We start from the raw sequence: 27,134 nt of genomic DNA on the forward strand, positions 1-27,134 counted from the left end.
CATTGTAAATAATAATAATAATAATACAATACATTTTAAACTGACTAAATTTGGTCACCAGAGAGAAATCTGTCATTCCATTGGAGGATGAAGTTAATATGATATTTTAATTAAAAGTTGCATGGATCTAGTCATGCTCACATGCATGCAAAGAAATTATTATTATTTTATTTTTTTTAGAAAGTACAGTATATATGATTCATATATAATAACAACTCCAGTGAACTCCACAGAGTTAGACAATTTTGTGTCAGTCAGAGATACTTTTTTGGGTTTGTAAACAAACATGGTTTACATGTTTATTTGGTTAACTTATTTTATTCAGTTATGTAATTTGAATTAGTGTCATACCTTTACCATAATGTTCTACGTCAGGTGACTTGAACCTGTCAACAATTAACTTGACCATCATCTCTTCTGAAACAGCTTTTCCTTCAACAGCAAAAATGCCTTAAGAAATGCCTTATTTGAAACCATTATATAATATAACTATTTTTTTTTTTCAGTTCTTCTGTAATCATATATGGTTAGATGCGTTCATTAATAATATTTTGCTGTTTGTTCATTGATTTTACTCTATTTCAATAGTGACTGCAACAACAATACGTGTCCATCCGCACTTCGTTTGTTGAACGGTGTCAGCAAACAACTCACAACAAAACTGACATGAGACAGAAACAAGATTTTACGAGCTTTTTTATTTTCTTTACGAGGGCTGCCATAAGATATAAATGCATGCGTTCCATAATTATATGATCCTACTGATTATTAATACTATAGTTTTAACAAGAAATCTGCCAAGAACGTTTTCACATATGCTTAAAAATGAACCCATTCAAAATGACCACCAGAGGTCAGTGTTGCGCGTTCACAACTGACTGGCAAAGCACTTCTCTATAATATATATAGCAGTGCTGACAATAGGTTTATTTAAAGGGTTGTCAAAAGTACACACGCGCAGGAATTAAACTCTTAACCACATAGCGACACAAAGTAAAAAAAAAAAATATTATTATAGTTTTTTTTTGACTGGGATATGTCTTAATATGCCACAAACTATTAAGTAAATGCCTCAACCATAATATAACCCCTACCTAACATCACATTGGAGCAGCAGAAAATTCATTTACCTGTTTTTTTAATGACAATTGATGCTGGATTATGGCAGTTCTCTCTAGTCTAGTCCAAATAAATTAAGCAAGCTAAACCCTGGGGACCCTTTTCTGAGACCTGTAACAAAATGCTTCCTCATTCCTAACATTAAGACTGTGTGCAAGAAGTGGGTGTTGTCTGATGAATAGCCTATTATATATATATATATATATATATATATATATATATATATTTTTTTTTTTTTTTTAATAGAACAGATAAGGTTTTGCCACATAATTTGGTTACTATGTATAGATTTAACGCATATTTAGGTAACATGCATGACAATAAAAGTTTCTGTCCCTCAGAATGGTGTCTTCAATCTGTGTAGCCTACTTTTTTCTTTATCAGTATAATCGAAAGCTGTTGGCTGATAAGAGATGTCATGTGTGTAGTCTATGATCTGCAGTGTCTCATAAATTACAATCCGTGTCAGCAGTTTCCATTGACACAACACCACCAAATGTCTGTGTCCAGTCCTCATAGGGAGTGTCAAGTAATGCAGAGTAATAAGTTAATGGAATATTAGCATTACAACATATGAGGGCCCCAGGGTTTTTATTATTTATTATTGGTGTCATAGTAAAAATTAGCACTTTTAAGATATTTTAAAAAATGCATGGCTGCCTGTATGTATGTATGTAGCCTACATACAGCTACATCAAAAAAACTAAACAAAAAAAAATTGTCATTGGTTGTACAATACAAAAGCTACAACATTTTTTTTTAACAGCCATGACTGTACAGATTGAAAATTAATTGTGTATTAGTGTTTGAGTTATTTATTTGACGTCATTGGATGACATGACACGCAGTTTTCATTTTATGAAAATTCCTCTAAAAATTATTAGGGTAATTATTGGGGAATTGGGGCAAAATAATAACTTAATATAATAGCTAGTTCATACCGAGAATGGCTTTAAAACATTTACATAAAATATTCAAATAGTCTACTATGAATGGTCATTGTATTCACAGCAGAGATGTTTATGCCATCATTTTTCACTGAATGTAAGTGCTGAATTACACCACACTACATTTACGAAACGCACATATAATAAATAAGCTTATTCGTGCCATCATAAATACAAATATGCAATCGTCTAAATATATCTAGTGTAGTAGACTATATGGAGTCGTATTTAGAGAGCGACGTGCGCGCTGCAACAAAGAAACTCGCCATTCACCTTCACATGTACTGATAGTCCCCTCCTGCTTCATTTACTCAAAAATAACAGTCAGGAAGATTATGAGTGATTTTCAACACAGACCAAACACGGAAGCCCCCCCTCCCTCTCCCTGTAGTTTATGAACTGGAGCGGGAGAGACACTCGGCTTCCTGAACGCGTGAGTGTAATTTGATTTTACACCGCTGATAGCACGCGGAACGCCGGTGTCATTTACACAGGTAAAGACACAAAACCATTGCGTTCCGTACATTTAAGCAGTGTGTAAAATCGGCAAAAGAATTCATTCATCCAGAACCGGGGAGCTTTGAGAGGCGTCGCGTTGACTTACGACAGGTAGTGACAAGTTTGTCTCGGACGTTTGAAGTCTCACAATCGCGGCTCTCAAGCTGATGTTTACTGGGACATTCACAACACCGAGCTGCCGCAATGTCGACCGGAGCAGGAAAGAGACTCGAAAACCGGGTGAGAATACTGGAGTCAATCATCAAGGACCAACGATCACCGCTGAATTTGGAGAGTTTGCTGGTAAGGTCATGGGGAAAATGGGATGCTTGTTATTGAAATACATCTCTGGGAAGTTTTGAGTTTTTGTTATAGGCTATACATATAGCCTATGTATGGAAGTGTCATGTCATTTTGTTTACATAATATGAAATGAATCAGAATTTGGTTATATTCTGATTATGAAAAATATAGCCTATATATTTATTTCTCTTACTGAAATGTTTCTAAAAAAAAAAAAAAGACTGCTGGCTTTATTAACTTAACCAGAAGTTTGGTAGCATCATTAAAATATTAATTCATATCTGCCCAAAACAAAAAATAATTATGGATAATAAGCAGTTAAAAAAATTGCAGCGAGAAGGAAACTTTGCAAACAATATAAGTCACATCTTGGCCAAAAATTTGTCTCATGACATTTATTTTGTCAACATTAGTGAGTTGATTCAATTACTGTTTAAAAATCACTTATGCACAGTAATAGCAAGAGCTTGCGTCTCCAGTAGTCATTACAAGAAAAAAACATATGTTTTAATTAAAAAGATAATTGCATGTGTACAGGAAGTTTTTGAAAAGATGTGGATCATGTAATTTTTTTATTTTTTATTATTATTATTCAAATTATAGGCCACATCTGCAAAGAATATTTATGAAAGGTTGGTAATATTCTGTGTTTATGTTGTAATATTAATGTTAATGTAATATATGTTATTATATTAAGCCCACCTAATAAGATAATGAAGATACCAGAAAGCTCTTCCTACATATAGGTCAAACAACGCAAAACAAAACTGCATTATATATTGAGGGTGTAAACAATCTTATCTCTGATCAGTGTGTTATCAACACACCCTCCTCCACAGTAATGCTGTCTTTTGATGGTAATGTTTTTTTCTAAAATACAGAGCTATATTGTCCAGTCCTAAAGCACCAGGATAAACTTATTTTACATGATACACCCACTGAGAAGGCAGGAAGTAGCTTTACAAAGTGAGGAGGTACTATACGTTTATTCAATGACACGGTTCGAGTGAAATGCGAGGACTTGTCAAGCAAGCTTTACAGGGTGAAAATGACTCCTTTTGTCACTTCTAATCAAAGAGTGAAATCTCGTATTACCCAGCAGTCTCCTGAGCAGACAAAAATTCAATACAAGAACTGCATTTGAGTAAGACTGAAAGCTGGCACACCCATGTTCAACACCATCAAAATAGGCCTAAACTTTCTGCCTGTTTTATTAATTAGTAATTTCGCACACGCTTTTATCTAAAGCATTTCCAAAGCATCTTACCGTAGACTTATTACAAGAAAGTCGTCTGGATTTAAGTGGCTAGCTCAAGGGCATAATGGTTATAGTAGCTGTTCCTTGTGCTCAGGGGTTCTTCCTCATTCATTACACCTCAAACAATGAGTAGTATTTTCATCTTCTAAATTCCTAACGGTATCATCATAAAAGCCTTCTTTTCTTTTCTTTTTTTTTACATTGAGTGGGTTGCTTCGGGGTGGTCATTTTGAGATCATATGACCAGCTGAGTACTTCTCATTTTGTCTTAATAAGCCCACTAATATTGTACACTTTATCTCACCAAATAAATGAATCATGAATGCTGACTGTCAGTAGCGCATCTCTACAATGTAATTACCTTCATACTTTTTCGGCTAATGCTGCATCCACAGTATAAGTCCAAGACAACTGCCGTTTCATCTAGTGCGAATGCATCTTTAATTAAAATGATTAATGAACATACTTTAAAATAAATAGTTCAGCACAAACATGCAGAAATATTTACTCAAAGACAACCCCTTTTTTAATCTCTGTTGGAAAATTTGATGATAGCTTTGCATGCTGAACTGTTCCATCAATGGAAAGTGATAGCTATCTATGAACAAACATTGGAGGTATTGGGTGATGTGTTTTTGGTGTGTGTTCCTAGGGAGGCCCAGGGAAAGACCTAACGAAACCCCTGCTGGTTCAATCCACAGCACATCTGCTTTGAAACATCCACTCACTACCTCAGCTGCTAACCCATGCACGCTTAGCTCTCAGTATCAGAGCTGAAAATATACACAGCCTGGGTTACAGTACATTTCATTCCTCTTTTATCCAAATGATTATATCCTTCAATCCCATGCTCTTCCAAGTCATGCTTGTCAGACAAAGCTCCACTTTAGTTCATGATGTCGACATCACAACGCCGTTCTGATACTGAAGTCATTTAGTGTGTTGTTTATTTGGATATTTATGATGCAGTTGAACTATGGACCGTTTATGATGAGTCTTTCATTTATTATATTGGATGCAGACTCATTGTGTCCTACTGTGAAATGGCATACAGGAAGCTGAGGTCACATCCTGAGGAGAGAAGTAGCTGTCTCCAGCTTTCTTTGAGTGTGTGTTTTTGTTTTTAAACACTGTATTGTGGACTGACTCCTGGTGGAAGGAAAACAGGATTCTGTCAATGTTGATTTTGCTTTTGTGTGATTTGTTTGTATGTGTGTCGATTTGTGTTACGGAAGTAGAATTCATGTAACAGACCTCGCAGACTTAAACCGAAATTTAGAAAGTACATAATTAATAAAAAAAAAAACAGTAAAAATTTGTATTTATTAAAAATATTATTACAATTTAAAATAACTGTTGTATATAAAATATCACATGATCCTTCAGAAATCATTCTAATATGCTGAATTGCTGCTAAAGAAACTTTTATTATTATTATGGATGCTTTTGCTTAATATTTGTGTGGAATCTGTGATTTTTTTTTTCAGGATTCTTTGATAAATAGAAAGTTCAAAAGCACAGTATTTATTTTAAATATAAACCTTTTGTAATATTATACGTGTCTTTACTGTCAATTTTGGTCAATTTAATGTATCCTAGATTCATTTAAATATGAATTAAATAAAATATTTCTTACTGACTCCAGCCTTATGAACTGTGTGTGCTTGATCATTGAATGCAAGATGTAGTTATATCTTGACAGTTTTTATTAACTGGGCTGAAACTCACAATAGCAATGTGCTATTCAGTTTTCTAATGGTTGAGCCCTGGATTATCTCTTTTTCTTGTTCAAGCTGCAGCAAAACACCTTTATTTAAAACTTTTTTATATATTGGGCCAACTAGATAATGATCTTTGCCTTGCCAAATGTAAGTGTTTGGGCTGGGAATGTTGGGCTGGGGGTAATTGTGTTCTATGTGTGTGTCTTGTCTTACATGTATTTTTTAGCTTTGCAGTGTCACTGTGTGTATTTGAAGGTATGTGAGGTAGTTTCCATGATCATCCAGTATTATAAATGTCAATCAAAGTTATTTATAAATACAATCACTTAATGCTGACTGTAAAGGAGAGTAAAACAGGCCGAACCCTATTCCTAAATCTCCACTTTAGCTTTATATCCAAAGTTAAATGTCTCAACAGGACTGTCAGAGCAAGCTTAGTTCTGGGATTAGAGGAGAGTGATGAACTCACTTTGATGAGATTTTTGGCTGTGTAATTGAAGACGAAAGCCAACTGTAGGAATCACTTTGTATTTGAAATTCTAAGACCTATATCTTAAGTGTTTTTTAATGCTTTGCTCTTGTCTTCTGCAGGATTCAGTAACTGCTCTGGCCCTGGATCTGAATCATCCCGCACTGAGAAAGAACAAAAACATTGATTCCTTCTTAAACAGATGTAAGTCTCTTTGGAAGTTCATAGATTATTAGATTTATTGTATTTGTATGGCTTATGCTGAATTAAGCCTTATGACTTCATATTGTCTGTATTTGTAGAACTTTGTCAGTAACTTGAAAATAACAATTAAATGATAATAGATCATACTGTATATCGCTTAATTGTCATAGCAATCAATACACATCCAAACCCTACTGTCAGCCTTGTCAACAGATAATATACACTTTGCTTAGTTAAACATTTAGTTACTTTGAGCATATATTGTGTAAAATTAGTAAATATCATGTAAAAAAAAAAAAAAAAGAATTTAAGCAAGTGCACCATTATCGTAGTATTTTGGCAATACCTATTAAAAACAGTCACTATATTTACATGGTGTATATACACACACATACACACACACAAAACATAACTTAGTACTTGGTGCAGAAACCATTGTTGGCAAGCACAGAGGTAAGACATTTTTTGAAGTTGGTCACCAGGTTTGCAGATCTCAGGAGGGATTTTGATCCACTTGTATTCACAGATCCTCTCTAAATCCTTAAGTTTTCCTGGCTATTGTTTGGCAACTTTACATTTCAGCTCGCTCCACAGGTTTTCCATAGGATTGAGGTCTGGAGACTGGCTAGACAACTCCATGACCTTAATGTGCTTCTTCTTGAGCCACTGCTTTGTTGCTTTGCTGGTATGTTTTGGGTCATTGTCATGCTGGAAGACCCATCCATGACCCATTTTCACTGTTCTGGCTGAGGGAAGGAGGTTTTTGTCAAAGATTTTACAGTATATGACCCTGTCCATTTTTCCCTCAATGCGGTGATGAAGTCATCCTGTATTCTTACCAGAAAAACAGCTGCAAAGCGTAACGTTTCCACCTCCATGCTTGACTGTAGGGATGGTGTTCTTGGGGTCTTAGTCAGCATTTCTCTTCCTCCAAACACGGTGAGTCAAGTTAATGCCGAAGAGCTAAATTTTTGTCTCATCTGACCACAGCACTTTCTCCCAAGCCTTCTCTGAATCATTTAGATATTCATTGGCAAACTTTAAATGGGCCTGTTCATGTGCTTCTTAAGCAGGGGGACCTTGCGGGCGCTGCAGGATTTCAGTCCATTGTGGTGTAGTGTGTTACCAATGTTTTGCTTGGTCACTGTGGTCCCAACAAGCTCCTCCCATGTAGTTCAGCGCTGATCCCTCACCTTTCTCATGATCATCCTTACCCCATGAGGCAAGATCTTGCACAGAGCTACAGACCAAGGCCGATTGATAGCTGTTTTGATATTCTTCCATTTCTGAATAATCTCACCTACAATTGTCTCCTCCTCACCAAGCTACTTGCTGAGGGTCTTGTAACCCATTCAAGCCTTGTGCAGATCTGCAGTCTTGTCTCTGACATCCTTTGACAGCTCTTTGGTCTTGCCCATAGTGGTGGGAGATGTTGGAATGGAAGTTACAGATCCTGTAGACAGATGTCTTATACACCTAACAAGCTGACATTAGGAGTAACATCTTCAAGTGTCAGGACTAATCTGTTTTCCACATGGGCAGAGAACCAATCCGTGGGAGCCAGAATTCTTGCTGGTTGGTAGGGGATCAAATACTTCTTTCACTCACTGAAATGCAAATCAATTTCTGGTTGATATTCTGTCTCTATACATTAAAATAAACCTACCATAAAAAATTATGGACCCTTAATTCATTTATAAGTGGGCAACCTTACAAAATCAGCAGGGGATCAACTAAATATTTCCCCCACTGTACACACACACACATGATCCTTGTATAATGCAAATGTGTTTGTTAAAATGATAAACCGTATTCATGTAATAATATGTGTGGTGTGATCTCTCTAGATGAAAAAGCTGTGACTCGCCTCAGAGAACTACAGGTGAAGCTGGATGATTTTGAAAGAGTCAAGCTGATTGGTCGTGGAGCGTTTGGTGCAGTGCAGCTGGTGAGTGAGTGAGTTGGTGTGCGTTTATGTGAGAGTCTGCCCATGTTATTTTATCTGCTGTTTGACTTCAGGCATAGCCTTTTGTCTGTGTGTGTGTATGTGTGTGTGTGTGTTAATGCCTCTGAGGCTTGTACGCACATGTTCTGCCTGCTTCTACTTACCTGCAACAACACAGAGCATGCAAGCTTTTGTCCTTGTGCACATATAGTCTCATTCTTTTAGTTTCACACTTGTCAGTCTTTATAAATAGTTAACGATGGTAGAGCATTATATGATGCTTATGCATGCAGTGTGATGATGATTTCAATTAAACACTTGTTTGCATAAAGCAACGTATTGCAGAATGTGTGTAGTTTCATTAAGTAATTACATGGATCTGGTTTCTGATGTTAATTCACATATGTGCATGTAGGTACGACACAAAGCATCCCAACAAGTGTATGCCATGAAGCAGCTCAGCAAGTTTGAGATGGTCAAGCGCTCTGACTCCGCCTTCTTCTGGGAGGAGCGTGACATCATGGCATTCTCCAAGAGTCCTTGGATAGTTCAGGTGTGATTCCTTCTCATATATATATATATGCCTGTGCTGTACTTTTTTTGTGATGTGTGTACTAGAGAAGTGTTTTTAAAAGACTCGGAACTTCGGTACAAAGTCGGTACAAAAAAACTAATTAGAATGTTACAGTACCAGTCTTTTTTAGTCCCGGTGTTACTGTGTACCCGGTCAACATCGCTTCTGTTATGAATATAATTCAATATTTTAATTTGAATGTTGGGTTTAAATGAACGCTGCTATTAGAGTAGTTAATTGTTAGCATAAGCGTGGCTAACGCTAAAATAATTAGAATTAAGTATCTTTATTAACTATTTAATGCTCCTATAACTTATATTAGGGTATAAGGGTAGGGTATAATTTTACTATTTTTAAATGTAGTCTTTTAAATGAATTATGAATCTAAAATATGTTTGTTAGGGAATGTACAAATGGTTAACATTGTGTCATGTCAGTTAGAAAATCAGTTAGCCTATGGGCTTTCTTGGCTTTAAAATAAAATAAAATAAAAAACTCTACAATTAAATATGTGCACAGTTTGGATTTAAATGAAAGTATAGTACAAATTTTTTTAATTGGCATATTTTTGTGTTTTGCTTTGGTACCGAAATTGGTACCGAGAACGGTGGATTTTCACTGGTATTGGTACCGAATACTGAAATTTTGGTACCGTGACAACACTAGAGGATGTTTGAGAACTGCATCTATATTTGGGAAGCTCCACAAGCTGAAAGAAAAAAAACATTAATAGAGTGCATATAAAGGCACTGTTAAAATATTAAATAATAAGTAAATAATCACATTTAGGGGATGTCAAAATTACCAGTACTTCAATACGAAGTTGTTGATGCTGACAGACAGGCGGCTGTGTTTGAATACTTGCACCTCACAGGATGCACCTGCACATGTTGTAGTACTGTAACACGTCAGTTAACACGTCAGTTGACAGTCACTAATGTAAATAGACAAGACAAGAAATATCAGATCTGCTCATTAGACCTTGAAGCCTAACAGAATTGCTGATGTCAAGTTGACTGAATTAAACAAAATGAAACATAATAAAAAAAAATTAAAAAAATCATCAAAATGTTTTCTCTATTATGGATGGTTATAATAATACATATAAATATAATAATTACTTAATAATTATTAATTGCTCTGAAAAACTTGATTTAGAATTAGAAATCAAATTAATTGAGAAATACTTGAAGACTACATGTCCCTTCTGTTTTGAACTTTGTTTCTAATGTTTATTTGAACATGATAATTTGAAAGCAATTAATTATATATAAAAAAATAATTAAATATAAGAATACATTATTACATAATAACTATGTTTTTAAATGAACAGTGATTACTAAATAAAGCACTGTGTTCAATAGCATATTTAATATAGCTGTGGTCTTGCAATTGGAATCAAGTATTGTGAAACCTGTTGGCCTCACGCTCTCTTTCTGTTAACATAGCTCTACTGTGCATTCCAAGATGTGAAGTACCTTTATTTGGTGATGGAGTTCATGGCCGGTGGAGACCTGGTGACTCTGACCAGCAACTACGACATCCCAGAAGAGTGGGCTCGATTCTACACGGCAGAAGTGGTGCTGGCACTGGATGCCATCCATTCTCTGGGCTTCATCCACCGAGACATCAAACCAGACAACATGCTGCTTGACTGCAACGGACACCTTAAACTCGCCGACTTTGGAACATGCATGAAAATGGACTCGGTGTGTTTTGGGTTCATAAGTCTACAATGCAAACTGTATAGCAATATTGCAGTTAGTTTGTCACAAATCATAGTGTAATGACTATTTTAGGACAGGAAACTTGGTTGAAAAAATTATTTTTGAATGTAGGCTGCAGAAATCCCCCATTCTGAGATAATCTTTTCTTCACTACCATCTTGTGGTTATATCATATAGTGCAGCCTGAATCATGATGCTCTCTAAATTAATTTATTAAGATTTTTATTTATTTTTTAAGCTGAAATGTGCAAATTTTTCCTTCTTATATTCTAACAAAATTAAATGAACCTTTGTTTTGAATGGTTATTGTATATGTGTTTAGTCCGGTATGGTCCGCTGTGACACTGCTGTCGGGACTCCTGATTACATTTCCCCAGAGGTTTTGATGTCACAAGGAGGAACGGGCTACTATGGAAGGGAGTGTGACTGGTGGTCTGTTGGCGTTTTCATTTATGAGCTGCTAGTGGGTGAGTAGCAGCAACTTCATCTGCACTCTCTCCTGTACTTTCTTATTGTTCTTACCATCCTTTGTTCAATCTTCTGTCGATGTTGGCAGGTGACACACCGTTTTATGCCGAGTCCCTGGTGGGCACCTACGGAAAGATCATGGATCATAAAAACAGCTTAACTTTCCCAGAGGATATCGAAATGTCAAAGAAGGCCAAAGACCTCATCTGTGCCTTTCTGTCTGACAGGTGAGAGAGAAAAACAGTGATTTAGATTGAGTAACCTCTTTTAAACATTAGTCCCCTACTGTCCTGAGATGTGATGTCAAAAGCAGCATGGAAAATATGATTTTTTTTCTTTCTAGAAGTTGGCTGATAGTGATTTTGCCCTTAATATTAAATAAATTGTGACCATCGATAATATAAATGAGTTTAAAATAGTGCTTAATTTTATTGCAAAATAAACAATTATGACTTAATGATTAAGTAATTAAGTAAATTATAAAATAGCTATACTTGATATTATTTTGTTTGTATCAGTTTTTCATTATTTTTATTGTCACATGAAATATACACTACTGTTTAAAAGTTTGGGTTCAATTTTTATTTTTATTTTTTATTAATACTTCTATTCTGCAAGGGCACCTTATATTGATCAAAAGTGACTATTTATAGTTTCAATATTAAGTGACAAAGACATTTTTAATAATGTCTTAATTTGTTTAAGTGTCCTCAGGGGGAAATGTATTACTATCCACACACACACACACACACCCCTCCCTTTGCATTCTGGCTGCAGGAATGTCCCACACGTGGCAATCTAAACTGCTGCACCCCTCTGATCCAGATGCAAGGAATGGGAGGGGAATGACCTTGCATTATTTTGGGATGTTGCTGTGTGTGACACTTTCGCTCCTCAACTCCGTTTCCCGTCAGCCACTCACTGTTGGATGTTCCAGTCTCACACACACACAAACGTCACTTTTGGTTTGCTGACCAGTTTGGTTTGCTGACCAGTGTTTTGCTATGTTCAGGGAGGTGAGGCTTGGCCGTACTGGAGTGGATGAAATAAAATGTCACCCCTTCTTCAAGAACGACCAGTGGACCTTCGACACCATACGAGACAGTAAGCCTCTGAGTGTGTGTGGCTGATCTGTGAAATTCACATTTACTCATGATAATTATTTATCTATCTACTTATAACTATCAGATCAATATTATTCACTTACTAGTCTGTAACATTATGCATGTGTACAGAATGATAACAGTATACAGTAGATGTCTAGGGAATGTACTGAAGTCTTGCATTGGTTCATGTCTTGAGTCATTCTTATATGATCAGATTATGGATTTGGGGTTTTGGAGCACAGCTTTTAAATTTCCTGAAATTGCTGCTCATATATTTCTCCAGACAAATGCAAACATTAATTTCACACCCTCATTTTATGCTTCTGAGAAAGCCATTTCAGTCATGCATGCATATTCTTGCATTTACTTTGTGCTGAAATCTTCTTTGTGGTTTCTACCCACTGACTGTTTTATTGATATATAATTACAACTGACCTGTTTAGATGTGTTTGTCTTGGTAACCATAATGTATCTTGGCTTAATTGATGTATATTATAAAGCATAATTATGTGATGTAATATGATAAAAAAAAAGCAAAGCGTGGTGTTACAGCAACATCATTTTTTGCTACTTTATGTCATCAGTATTTCATTTTATATTTTGTTTTGTTCAGTAACATTGCTGTCTTCTGTGTTGTGCAGTGTGGAGGAGTGATGTGCTTCTTTTAGGGGGTGTGGTGTTTGGGACAGGGTTACGGGGGTATGGGGTTGGTTTCAGTAAGGGTGGAACCCAACATGTGGCCAATACACAGTTACTAATGAGAGAAGAGCTTCAAAACCACAGAGTTGGACTCGTTTTCTCTTCCTCTCTCTGTCCCTCGCTCCAGTGATGCCCAAATGCACATACTCTATTTGCTTTCTCTCTGCCTCCACAGTAGTCTGTTATTAGCAGTGGGATCAAGGGGCATTCTGGGAAACTGAGCATCATTCATTTATCTATATATTTATCTATTCATTTATCTATGTATTGCCATATGGAGATATTAAAGGATAAATGATAATGATTTATTTAATTTAAGTGTGTAGGAGTGCAAAATGCATATATTAAACAAATTCATAAAGTACAGTAACCAACCCATGTAGTAACCTAAGAATTCAGTTTTTCAAAAAAAACCTTTGTGTTTGTAATTAATGAAATGAATGCCGTTTTGTCAGTGTTTGGACATAATGTGGATTATGAATGAATTATCCCCCTCTAATTCAAAAGCTAAACTTAAAGCACAAAGATCGAACGCCTCTGTCTGTTTTCTTTTGGCTGTGGAGAGTTTGAATGCAGCCTGTCCCCAGGAGATGTCTGACACATGTTCTCCGAGTGTGCTCAGCACGTTCTCTCAAGAAGCAGGGAGTGTTTTGGATGTGTTAGTGAGCATGAACGTGTGTGTGCACAGGAGGTAGTGAGTAAGCACTGGCCAGCTTAGCAAATCATACATGCCACTCTTCCCTTCAGTACAGTGTCTGCTTTGTGTGCTACACACACTGAGCCTTTTACTGTGAGCCTCTCTCACACACAAGCACTCAAACACAACACATCACTTTTGTTCAAATCTTTTACAGTATTCTCTCATCCCTCCCTCACTCTCTCTCTCTCTCTCTGTCTCTCAGCCATGGCTCCAGTGGTGCCGGAGCTGAGTAGTGATGTTGACACCAGTAACTTTGATGAGGATATAAAGGATGATCCGTTAGGAACCGAGACCTTCCCCCCTCCCCGTGCTTTCGCAGGAAATCAGCTACCATTTGTGGGCTTCACCTATTTCAGGGAGGACCAGTAAGTGTAAAAATGTGTGCATTTTTGTATATTATTTGTGACTGTGGCTATTGAATTTATTGTATTATAATGTCAAATATTGTTACTTTTTATTACAAATTGGTTTGTTGCATAATATGGCAATTTAATATAACTGACCTGTGTGGAAAAAGGATTCAAAAAGTCCCTTTTGACCAATGAATTTCAATACTTTTTCCAGGCGTTCATGATTACTCAAAGATTTTAAGAGTTTTGCACTCAGAAATAACAGTTTCTAGCATATGAAATATTTTTGACTCGAGTATAACTAGAAAATTATATATAAAAAAAAACAAAGCCATGGCTTTTTACTGTTATATTGATTTCTGTGAGATTTCTTACTATGCCAGTAGGGATATCACTTTTTTTAAAGAGTTTCTATGACTGTAAAAAATTAATATCTAGAAAAAAATGGTGAAATCTAAGACCGAAAGAGTTTAAAGCCCACCTTTCAGACAGTGTAGGTCTGTTTGATTTTTACACAGGTATCTTGTTCTCTCACAGATGAACACTGTAAAAGAGTTGTGAAACGACAGCAAGTTCCTGTTATGGATTGATAGAGACAGGATGTACAGTATTTTTGCATGATGATTATGCTAACCGTGAATGAGTGCTGTATTTGTTCCATCACAATTCCCTCCTTTTCCCTTTCCTTTCACTGTTTCCTCCCTTTCTTTCTCAGTTTCTCCAGGGTCGCTGAGTGAAGCCACATGGGCCGCTGGCTGAGTTAAGGAGATTGTTATTGAATAATTGCTTTGAGATTTTAATTTCCTCTCTCCTTCTTGTTCCCTCTCTCTCTTTCTGACGTATTCTCCATTCTGTCTTCCATTTTTCATCTTGCATTGATTTGTGAAACCTCAAAGTGGCTTCGCTGCAGAGTAAACAAGGACGAAGCTAGCAGAGAAGAGTGGAATGTTTAGCGTAATGTTCTTTCTATCTCTTTCAGATTGTTAAATCAAAACAATAAGTGTTCAGAAGGGGACACTAGTGCTGAGAGTGTCAATGAGGATCATAACTTAAACCAAGCAGAGGTGCATTTTTTTTTTTTTTTATAATATTACTGACTTTTTTCATTTTATTGATGAATGTTAAATGATAAACACTATAATATGAATTAAAGAACATATTTCTGGTTTTATATTAATGAAGGGGTATTTGAGCCTTACTGATAGAGCTGTTAGCATACATGAGGCAAAAAGTTTGGGGAATTTTGCCCTGTAATAGTGGGTGGCACAAAATTGGCAGTTAGATTTCTAAAACAGATGCTTATATGACTTGTTCTGCAGAAGAATTTATCATAAATTTTTTTAGTGCCATTACTCTGCATTGGAGTGTTTCTCTACATTTATTTAGGTAATTGCTGCTTTTAATAGAATGTAAAAACAACTTTGCATCCGTTTTTTGTTGACTTTTGCATTATGTGCATGTCCCTAGTCCAGTGACCTGCAGAAGAGGCTGAGAAAGTTGGAAGAAAAAGTCAAAAATGAGATGCAAGCAAAGGAGGAACTGGAAAATAAATACAGGTACAAATACTCATAAACATACAATGGGATCCAAATAAGAACAAACTTTTTTTTTTTTGCATTTTGTTATTTTTTTTATTTAATACAACTTTTAAATGACAATTTAAGCGGAAAGATGAATTGAAATTCTAAAATATACCAGAACCATTCATATTTCAATCCTAGACCTAAACCTACCCCTTACAGAAAACTTTTCAGAAAAACTTTTCTTTGTTTTGTATGTTTTTTTTTTATTTATTTTTTAAGCCTTTTGTTTTACAGGGACACAAGAAGTGTCCTCATAAACCATGTTTACTTTGTAGTACCCATGTCATTGTACACAGTTTTTTCTTCATAAACCATATACCATATAACCAAATTCATAACATTATATATCTTAACTTATACAACACATTTAAACTGTGTTGTGCCTCAACAGAACAGCAAATCAGCGTCTGGAGAAGTTGTCCAAAGAGCTTGAAGAAGAAGTAAGACACAGTTTTAAATTGCGCTCACCCTACAAAGGCCATCAATTCAAAACTGTTCAGAAACAAAGTGCAGCTTTCTTCAAGCTCCTCTAGCTGTTTGTCTCTTGTTTGTAGGTGAATGTGAGACAGGCGGTGGAAGACACACTGAGGGAACTGGAGAGAGATAAGGCTTTGTTGACGCACCAGCGTTCTCAGAGCATAAGAAAAGCTGGACTAGAAACGGACAGAAAGCGTCTGCTTGAGAATGAGGGTGAGAACAGCAGATAGAAACTCTCAACCAATGGCAATACATTGTGATTCATTTGAACAGCGACTACACTGAGTTAAAATTATGATCATAATTTGCTTTATACCTGATGGATTATTCCGTCTTCAACTAGCCTTCAGTATTACTCAATATTCTTTTTATTGCATGATTTTTCCATGATATATATGCTGCTTCAGGTGCATCTTCTTTGCCGTTTTTGGTTGTTGAATAGTGACGTTTTTCTAATTAATCCTGACACTGTATTACTGATCTTCTTGATTCCCAAAGCACTGACCCAAAATTCCTACCCGATTTTCTCAGTACTAACCCATCTAGAAAGTATTAGTTCTGCTCTGCTGATGTTGTGATGTCAACATATTTTGCATTTCTCTCTACTGCAGTGAGCAGCCTGAAAGAGCAGCTAGCTGATCTGAAGAAGAAGAACCAGAACTCTCATATCTCTGCCGAGAAGAACATTCACCTGGAAAGACAGGTGGGTCCCTGAGCAAAACTTTATCTGATCATTAACCTCAGAGCATTAACTATTATTTTACAAATGTTTTAGGGATATAATGAAAGAACAAAAGACACTCTGATAATGAATGTGTTTTTAGTTGGAGGAGGTGAATGCTAAGCTTCAGGCTGAGGTGGAGGAGTCCGAGCGACTGAAGAAGTCCCAGGCCGAGGCTTTGAGACAGTCGCAGCAGCTGGATATCTCTCTCAGGGAGCTTCAGGAGCGTCTGGCCCAGCTGGAGAGCAACCGGCAGGGTCTGGAACAGGAGAAACTGAGCCTGCAAACCTCACTGGAGGTGGAGAAGCGAGAGAGATGCCTCGGCTCAGAGACTATCAATGACCTACAAGGTAAGTACATGTGTCTATGCCTGTTTATATTCATTATGAGGTAGGATCTGGAGCAACTTTACCACTCACAAGGTGCATGAAAACAACTGGATACAAGAATGTGAGAAACGATTCCAGCACTGGAACAAACAAGAAATATCTCCTCTGTGTCGTGTTTTCAGTTTTGTCTATTAAATGTAAAGGATTTGTTTCTGCAGGTGAAACTTGTCATGCCTTCATCAATTTTTGTTTATGGACAATATCGTCCGCTGGTGTTATCTTTATAGTTATCGTTCTTGGTGTGAACGATACCAAGAACGTTATTTTAAGACCGTAATCTTAAAATATGAAAATTCCAAGCTAAACAAATAGTGAAATAAACACACCATGAACCACAAAATATTTAATGTGTGCAAATAATTTATATCCAGGGGTTTTTTTTATATTTTTTTTTCTCAAATTACAACTCTCCCTCATTTTTTCCCACCATGATAAATGATTTTGCCACAAGTTTTGTCAAAAATAATTTTAGGTTTATTTTTTTTTTATGAATTGCGAAGTCAAATAAATTAAGAATACAGTAAAAAATATTGTATTCATTTTAAGTTTAATTTGATCCATTTTTATTCTGACAGTACTTACAATATAATTTCCACCACAAAATAATAACAATCAAAAAACATTTGAAATGAAAATTGTTAAAAAAATTTTTTTTTGGAAATTGACAAAGTAATAATAATAATACAACAACAACAAAAAACTACCAAGGGTTTGAATTGTTTTATGAGAAGTTTAACATTTAATATTTACTATAATTTCTGACCTTTTATTCAACTTTGTTTTTGTGTTTATACCTCCCTGTCTTTCTTTAATTTTAATTTTCAGGCCGTGTCTCTGGACTGGAAGACGAGTTGAAGTACATAAAGAGTTCTTTATCAAAGGCTGAAGCAGAGAAAAGACAGTTACAGGAGGATCTCACTGCCCTGGAAAAGGTGTGTGTGGGTGTGTGTGTTTTAGCAGGAGACTGAATGATTCAAGTTCTCAGCACATGATGTGTGTATGGTTATATGTATTTTTGTGAAACCCCTATTAATGTTGTCCCCTTCACCCGTAGGATAAGAGCAAGCAGGAGATCGATTTCTCCTTCAAACTCAAAGTCCTCCAGCAGAGTCTGGAGCAGGAGGAGGCAGAGCATAAAGCCACTAAAGCCAGATTGATCGACAACAACAAAATCAACCAATCCATCGAAGAGGCCAAGTCTGAGGAGCTGAAAGGTAAAATGACACGGCTGACTCTTAATTTAAAACTCACATGTATATGTGGACAAATTTCACTACAAATAAAAAAATAAAAAAATAGGGGAGTGCAGTTTAGAGTGAGGGGGGGGGGGCAAGGTTGTCTATCTAAGGTACTCATTCATTATCTCTGGGAAAAAAGCCCAGTTTCTGCTCTTAAAACAAACCTGGAATAGATATAAAACTGTTGTCCAAATTAAGTTCAAGAGAAAATTTAGAGACGCAACAAAACACTTGAGCATTTAATCTTTGCTAGGACATCAGAAGATTTACATGATTCTTTTGGAAGTGCCTTGCATTTACCCCTGTATGAAAACAAAATATTTTCCTCATTCCAAAATGATCCTTCCATTTTTTCTGTTCTAGCTGAGTAAATCTTTCCAATGTATGCAGTACAAGCCTTTGGCTCGTTCAGAGTTTGGTTATGCTGTGTGTGTTTGTGTGACAGATATGGAACATAAGCTGCTTGAAGACCGATCAGCGAAGCAACAGTTGGAAAACCGACTGATGCAGTTGGAGAAGGAAAACTCAGTATTAGACTGTGACTACAAGCAAGCCAGACAAGAGCTTCAGGAGCTCCGCTCGCTCAAAGAAAAACTCACTGAAGAGGTACACCTTTCCGACTGTTCTTCTTGCATGACTGGATCTGTCTGATGTTTGAATTTTAATTATTTAATACAGTTTTTAATTGTCACACTATATGCTTTGTAATACGTTTAATTTTTGCTTGTTTTCGGCACTATTTTTGGCACATATTTAAAATATCACACACAATTAAAAATGAAAGGCATTACATGAAGTTACATATATGTATCAGATGGTCTGTGGAGAGTCCAAGAAATAAAATCCAGTCTTTTTTGTTGTGTGTGTGTGTGTGTGGCAGATGGAGGTGCTGAGTGTGCGTGTGCAGCAGGAGACTCAGAAGAAGACTCTGTTTAAGGCAGATCTCCATGTACAGAGGCAGGAGATCAGCACCCTGCGCTCCTCTGAGAAACAGCTCAAACAAGAGCTCAACCATCTGCTGGAGCTCAAATTCAGTCTGGAGAAACAAATCCAGGAACTACGCAGGTGAGTTAGGGTTGCTGATGTACTGTATGTTCCAATTATATTATTCTTCTTTGTCATTGTCTTTATACAGTAGTTGTGAAATGTCACTATTCTCGTGGAATTAGAATGATTAATAAAACTTAGAGTTATCGCTCTTTAACTCACAAAATAAGCATAATAATGCATAGCACACACGTATATGATGGATGCAAGAAAAAGGTCTCTCTTCTCTGTTTCCAATCAGGGAGAGAGAAGAAGCTGACATACAGCTGAAAGAGCTGAAGGACCAGTTGGATGCAGAGCAGAACTTCACAGTATGTCTTCACATATTTTGTTGGTGAATGTGTGGAGGGGATGTACTTAGGTTGGATAGTGTATCTGTTCTCATATTTATTTTGAAATAAATAGTTTTTCCTTGATTTCAGAAACTTTATAAAACTCAAATTAGAGAGCTGAAGGAGGACGCTGATGAAAAGGCTAAACTCTACAGTGATGCTCAGCATAGAATAGAGGACCTGCAGGAAGAGAGGTGTGTATTTGCTATTGAAACAGGATGGCGGGACATATGAAAATGACTCATCTTGTTTTTTTTGTTTTTTTTTACGCAATCACCTGTAATCATGATCCATTAGATCGATACATCTGCACAGAACTCATGTAAGGACCTAAACAATGTTTCTAAACAAGTAACTTGTAGTTTTATGCTTTAACCGCTAGAAGAACGTTACAAAATGTAGATTTAAGATTAAATAAAATTGAAAAATGGAAATTGGGGTTTCTTGGCTTTTGGCCCTTGACTTTTGGCTTTGAAACCATCTATATGCTAGTGTATTTCACATCATAGACTGAGTGCCTCGTAAAGGAAAATCACAGTTGAGCGATATAAGCAGAGCATTTTCTCAGTAAAGAGAAAGAGCAATTTGCATTTGAAACCATACCAGTTAGAATAAGGCTAGATGAAACAAGAGGTAAATAGATACAGGTATTTAAAAAATGAAGGAAGGGATAATACGTTTTATGCATGGATGTCTTACAGCACACTGAATTCCTGTTAAAATACAAACTGGTTTTATGTATGTTTATATAGGGACTCCTTGGCTACCCAGCTGGGGCTGAGCCTGACAAAGGCAGACTCCGAACAGTTGGCGCGCTCCATCGCTGAGGAGCAATACTCGGACCTGGAGAAAGAAAAGATCATGAAGGAGCTGGAGATCAAAGACATGATTGCCAGACATCGGCAGGAACTTAGCGAAAAGGACAATACCATCAGCTCGGTGAGAATTAGAGCGAGTATAAGAATGTATTTATTTCATAATTATTCATATATAACAAATATGAATTACTCTGTGCACACAACATTAACATTCATTCATATTAATGAATTAAAAATCTTTTGTGTTATACCAGCTGGAGGAATCGAACCGCACACTGACTGTGGATGTTGGGAACCTGGCTAATGAGAAAGAAGAGCTCAACCATCAGCTCAAACACCTACAGCATAGTGAGTATTCCTGCTGAATTCCTGTTAATAATATAATAATATGAGTGGATGATGTTATAATGTCCATAATATGTGCTGTATGTGCTCCATACATGTGCTGTAATGTACATATAACCCTACATTTCTGCTGTTCATAATGTACATAATCCTCACATTGCATTCCTATTTATATTCTGTATGTACTCTGCTTAATACTGTATATAGCAACTCCACTGTACATTCTGTAAATCATAGCTTCACTCACTCTGCACTTATATGTATATAAAACACTATATCCTTGCACTTCTGGTTAGCTGCTAACTGCATTTCATTAGCTCTGTACTTGTACTCTGCATAATGACAATAAAGGTGAATCTAAATCTAACATTTATAAATGTGTTTACACAGAGCTAGAGAGGCTCAGAGAAGAAGATAAAAAGACGAAATCTATGATCCTGTCCTTGGAGAAGCAGATAGAGTCTGAGAGAACCCTCAAGAATCAGGTGTGTTTGGCTTTTAACTGCAGTAAACATGTACATGTTACAAGATTGTTTGGATAGCTTAAAAAAGGTGTTATTAGCATGTCTCCGGTAAATCTGATCAAATGCTTGAATTGTAGACCATAAACAAACTGACAGAGGTAATGAAGAAGACCGATGTCAGGCCGCAGAAAGGCAACATCACTGACATCCGCAGGAAGGAGAAGGAGAACAGACAACTGCAGTTGCAGCTCCGCAATGAGAAAGAAAAACTCGACAACTTAATCATTAAACACCAGAAAGAAATCAGTGAAATGCAGGCTGTGAGTGACATTAAATATATTTCAAATGAAATGTAACCACCAGAAAACCTAGCCACCGTTCTGCATACATATATAAAGCACACATTAAGTGTTGTCTGTTTTTAGACGTTAGCAGAGGACTCTCAGGTGCGACTGGAGATGCAGATGGCGCTGGACAGTAAAGACAGTGATATTGAGCGTCTGCGCGGTCAGCTCACTTCTCTCAGCGTTCATTCTCTGGAAACCCCCATTATCAGCAGCAACGAGCTGGAGGGTGATGACGCGTATCCAGGTAACTATCCAGGTTATGACCCATCAAGCACAGGATGTGGTAATTTATGCTATAATTGATGCTAGGGATGGGCTTCAGATCCATCCATCCATGCATCCATATATATTTTTTCCCTGATTATCCGCTGACACACATAATCAATACGTAACTGCTACTGTTTTTCTCTTTTACCCGTTTTCCATTTCACTCTGTCTTTCTTTTTTGTGTACTTCTCCCACACTTTTTAAAATTCCTGTCTTCCCCTGGACACAATGGCAAACTGAATTTATGCATCCTTTTGTTTCTTTTCCTTCATTCTTCTTTCACTCTCACCATGATGCCGTTGTAGTACGCATCACACACTCACACACCTCTGAGTCCATGTCCTTCACATACCAACGGAGCTCAAAGTAGGTGTGTATTGATACACGGCCATGCCGGATTGCTGCCATAATTTTGCACATAATAACACTGACCACCATGTGTGTTTTTTGAAACTCCAGTAACACTACTAAAACATTTTTATTCCAAGAGACCCCAGTACAGGTTTCATTGTGCACCTGGGAAAGACGGTTTTGAAGGCTTGAAATTCCTTGAAGAGAAATCAACCTGCTTGGTCATTTTCAGTTTGACAAAACCTGTAAATAATTATTGAATTTGTAAAATACTCTTCTGGTTTTCTTTTACCACAGATTCTAGTCTTGAGGGATGGCTCTCACTGCCTACCAGAAATACCAAACGGTTTGGATGGGAAAAGAAGGTAAAGGTTTAGATATACACACTTACATGTCACAAATATAAAAACAAGCCCTCTCTGATCATCTGTGTGTGTGTCTCTGTGTAAATTGCAGTATGTGGTGGTAAGCAGCAAGAAGATCCTGTTTTATGACTCAGAGCAAGACAGAGAGCAGTCCAGCCCATTCATGATTCTGGATATAGAGTGAGTTTTTATAAACTTATCTATATTTGACCTGTATATATTGGTTTTATTATTAACCCTGGTTTCAAGTTCATATAAGATTGTAAAATTACATAGGCTGAACATAAACTTGTGTGTTGCATATTTGTCTGTCATACATAAATGAAACAAATATACTTCTGCATATTTGTTTTTTTGATAAACTGTTTGCATCTTTTTTTTTTTATAATTATATTTTCAATATTTAAAAATGTTAAAATAATTGGATTTATTGATAAATATATAAACCTGGATGTTGTGTGTTTTTTAAGTTTACTCTGTAATCCAAATAGATGGAAATTATATATGGGAAAAATATAAATTCTAATAGATAAATCATAATACATATTACATACACCATAAACATTTACTGCTCTCTTGCACAGCATTAGCCAACCCATTTATTTTTATTCCTCTCTTAGCAAACTCTTCCATGTGAGACCTGTCACTCAGACAGATGTGTACCGCGCAGACCCCAGAGAAATCCCACGCATCTTCCAGGTAACATGCTTAATTTGTCCCTCCAGGAAATGTTTTATAATTCTTTAAGATTAATCTTCCCAAACTTCACCTTTCTTCTTCTGCTCTGCCTGTAGATATTATATGCTAATGAGGGGGAGAGCAAGAAAGACGAGCTTGCTATGGAACCCTTATCAGCAGCTGAAAGGTCGTCGGTTATCCAACACAAAGGTCACGAGTTCGTGATCACGCTTTACCACTTCCCCTCTAGCTGTGAAGCATGTCCAAGGCCTCTGTGGAACGTCTTCAAGCCCCCACCTGCCCTGGAGTGCAGGCGCTGCCGAATCAAATGCCATAAAGACCACATTGATCGCAAAGAAGAGGTCCTAGCTCCATGCAAAGGTCAGGAGGGGTCACACTCACAAAGCACTAAAAAATTCTAATTTATATTACTGTCTGTAGCTTGTTATACACAGAAGAACTTTGCATTTTTGCTACTGAAATTAAATATGAATTAAAATATAGATGTTATTAACATTATACATGTCGTTAGTGCCATTTTATGAGCTCCAAATGTTTTTGTTTATTTTAAATATGGACTTTTGGACCTCCGCATTGTGTATTTTAGGTTGTAACTGACCCGTTTGGTTCTTTTTTTTCACCAGTGAACTATGACATGTCCACGGCGAAAGAGCTACTGCTGCTGGCCAACTCCACAGGAGAGCAGCAGAAATGGGTCAGCCGCTTGCTCAAAAGGGTCCCACGGAAACCTATAGCCCACTCCTCAAGCATAGCTATACCTTCTCCCCACTCCGAGGCAGCATCAAGTGGCCTGTCCCCTCAGCCCTCTCCTCACCTGTCAGCCCATTCATCCCCCAGACTTTCACACAGAGGAGCCGTCAAAGTGCATTCCACCCGACAGCAGCCCTCACCTAAGGCCAGGTGAGAACATCTTGACAGATCCATTTCTTACAAAAGAGCTCGAGAATTATGGGTTTTAAATATTCTTAACCAGGAGGTGAGGCCCACTAGGGGGCCTCGGCACACTCCCAAAGGGGACAGCAGAATATTAAATTGTTTAATTATATAAAATGTGTATATATTTAATTCTAATATTAGTTGACATTAATGTTAATTTTAATGATCTGCTCAAAAAATAAAATTAAGATGAATCCTATTTCTTCTCAAGAACATACAGCTCTTGAAACATTTGGAATCGCAAAATGATTTGAGATTCATTTACCTATACTGACACTCACATTTCTGTTAATAATATATTATTATGATATTATGAAGGGGGCTTATGTCATTAGTTAGACCACACAGTTTTGTGTTAAGGACGCTGATATTTTATCATTGTTTGACAACACACTCTTCCATGAACATTTGAATGCATAATTGATAACGATTTATACGAAGTCACTTTCTATAATCATAAAGAAAATCCTGTTTAATACATGCACATTTGTACTAGCTTGAACTCTTCTGCTCAACTTTTGAAAACTATGTATTGGAGCATTGCTAATGTTGTTGCTTCTTATATTTACTCTTTACATGCAAGTCGCTTTAAAGAAAGAAGTCACCCAAAAATAAACTTGTATAGACTACTTACAGTAATTTTATGTTTTTTATAAATATTTGGAGCTTGGAAGCTGGAGTCACTTTGGGAAAATAGTTTTCTATGAGGAAAAAAAATGAAAGTGATTGAAGCAGAAGTGCACCCAAAAATGAAAAAGATGACATTATTCAGAGTAAATGTAGATGCTCCAGGTCATAGTGCTGCAAATGCACTTTGCAGACACAGCGGTAGAACCAACATTTTGGTTGGCCACCTACTGTATGTTAACCTGGCACACTAAGTTAGATTTGGTTGTGAAGTTGCACAGGTTCACAGTAGCTTAAATGATAATGCTAACCTTTTATAGCCCTGGCCCCATGCTCCGTATCATTCTTCATTGACCTGTTCACCTTGCACCTTTCACCTTCCCCACTTTTGCTTATGTGTGGAGAGTAAGTACAGCGCATCGCTGCTTATCGTTCAGGTTTTCTGAATGCATGTGCTGCCCTGAAACAAACGATTGGCTCTCTGTTCTGTTCTATGTATGCAAATAAAACAGCACAGATATTCACAGATGAATATGTATGAATGAATAGCTGCCAAAAATGCCATGGTAAAATAAGATTTTATAGAAAAGTTAGCTGCAAATACCGATCTGTCATGGTCACATCTTTTTAAAACTTAAAGAAAAAACTGATTGCATTTATTTTGCATTGCATAAATTGTATTTATCTGTATGTTTTCATTTAAGCGTGGGTGGCCATAATTTTTTTAAAGTTGACTTTGAGGCCGAATGACTCTTTGTTCCAGATGGATTGAGTTGGGCCTGAAGGACTGGGGTTGGTCTCTTGATGTTGAAATGGATGATGAAGATGTATTAGACTTCTGATGAGTTTATGGGGTAACCACAGTGGTGCCTTAGCATGTTTTTGTGCCTGTGTGTTAATGCTTTGGCTTTAAGTTTTTTGAAGTATGGCATTTATACAATGCATTTTGTTCTCACTGTGAGGGACTGTATCTAGGGCAGGTTTTGATATTGATACTGTGTTTGATGCACTAATATGAGTGGGCATGCAAATGTGTAAATGTTCAGCTGAATTCAAATATGTCTGGCTTAGTTTGAGTAAGTTGGGTCTGAAAACTGATGGTGTGGTGTTGATGCTTTTGTGTGTGGTTGAATATAGAATGGAATGTGAAATGTTTGCCATATATGAGTTTAAAATATATATACATATATATTTTTTTTGGTCACTGACCTTAACCCTCTCTCCTCTCCTTTAATTTCAGTTAACCTTGGTGAAGGTTGGATAGATGATAATCCATCCGGGAACAATGAAAGCGGAGAATGTCATAGTGTTCTTTTTGGTAAAAAAAGGCAGGACTTCCAAGTGCCAAACTCCACAAGTATAAATGACTGGGGAAAGGGGGTAGGGTCTAATATTTAACACAAAACAAGCCATAAATCACCTAAAGGGTGTAGTTTCAATTCTAAGTCATTTAAGGGTGTTTTATGTCTTCCTAGAATATACAATTCCTCAAAAAACGTTAAGTAAAAGCATTTTAAACTTCGAAAGATATTTTTGGTTTCCTTGCAAGGTTGTCAGTAAGTGTGACTGTTTACCTGAGTGTGTGTTTGAAACAGAATATATACTTCAGCTCTTCAATTACACTATCATCTGAATCTATTTTTGTTTGGAAAAACTGATAAATATTTAGTGACAGATTATATTTTTATCATGCATTATATCAAAGAACACTTTTGAAAAATATTTTTCAAAGAGCATTACTTAGTAGTTTTCCAGAACTATCTGCTCAAAATATATGCATTATTGAAGACTGATACTACATGATGCAAAGATGCAATATGGAGCACATTTTAGCATTTTATTAATTGCTGTGACAAAAATTTGATACAACCTGTATGCACAGTGGAACATGAAGATCTCCGGTCCAAACATTTTCTGTATTTTATCATTTTGCCACTGACAAACTGTTGAAACATTGTGAAATTGTTAATAAAAAAAGGTTTAATTGATGGAAGACCTGTGACTCCTTATGTGTGATGATCTAAAAATAGTATGTGGTGT

The 27,134-nt window shown here is 36.6% G+C and overlaps 1 protein-coding gene across 2 annotated transcripts; it reads left to right on the top strand.

Moving 5' to 3' along the window:
* Positions 1–2,422: 2,422 nt before the first annotated feature.
* LOC113062980 (rho-associated protein kinase 2-like) lies at positions 2,423–27,087 on the top strand. Of its 2 annotated transcripts, none has more exons than XM_026233099.1 (32): positions 2,423–2,867; positions 6,438–6,519; positions 8,367–8,467; positions 8,880–9,017; positions 10,487–10,747; positions 11,088–11,232; positions 11,322–11,460; positions 12,246–12,337; positions 13,941–14,103; positions 15,068–15,152; positions 15,556–15,644; positions 16,063–16,111; positions 16,226–16,361; positions 16,760–16,851; positions 16,973–17,219; positions 18,084–18,190; positions 18,313–18,472; positions 18,942–19,102; positions 19,377–19,561; positions 19,785–19,854; positions 19,966–20,069; positions 20,628–20,814; positions 20,948–21,041; positions 21,429–21,523; positions 21,640–21,822; positions 21,928–22,093; positions 22,765–22,832; positions 22,924–23,012; positions 23,453–23,531; positions 23,627–23,891; positions 24,155–24,431; positions 25,858–26,257. In XM_026233099.1, the coding sequence occupies exons 1-32, from the start codon at positions 2,769–2,771 to the stop codon at positions 25,934–25,936; spliced, it is 4,287 nt and encodes a 1,428-aa protein (XP_026088884.1). In that variant the 5' UTR covers positions 2,423–2,768; the 3' UTR covers positions 25,937–26,257. The 2 variants fall into 2 exon arrangements, with proteins under 2 accessions (XP_026088884.1, XP_026088883.1); XM_026233098.1 differs by lacking the exon at positions 25,858–26,257 and adding an exon at positions 26,335–27,087 and having other exon boundaries at positions 2,425–2,867.
* Positions 27,088–27,134: the final 47 nt, after the last annotated feature.

This window comes from Carassius auratus, chromosome 45 (genome assembly GCF_003368295.1).
Source record: "Carassius auratus strain Wakin chromosome 45, ASM336829v1, whole genome shotgun sequence".
NCBI classification, from domain to species: Eukaryota; Metazoa; Chordata; class Actinopteri; order Cypriniformes; family Cyprinidae; genus Carassius; species Carassius auratus.

What these genes read in the sequence shown, in the direction of transcription:
- LOC113062980 (XM_026233099.1), top strand. Translation starts at nt 2,769, where the DNA reads ATGTCGACCGGAGCAGGAAAGAGACTCGAAAACCGGGTGAGAATACTG. An exon ending in CATGCATGAAAATGGACTCG is followed by an intron (nt 10,748 to 11,087) that starts GTGTGTTTTGGG and finishes ATATGTGTTTAG; the next exon opens with TCCGGTATGGTCCGCTGTGA. An exon ending in AAATCAGTGAAATGCAGGCT is followed by an intron (nt 21,823 to 21,927) that starts GTGAGTGACATT and finishes GTCTGTTTTTAG; the next exon opens with ACGTTAGCAGAGGACTCTCA.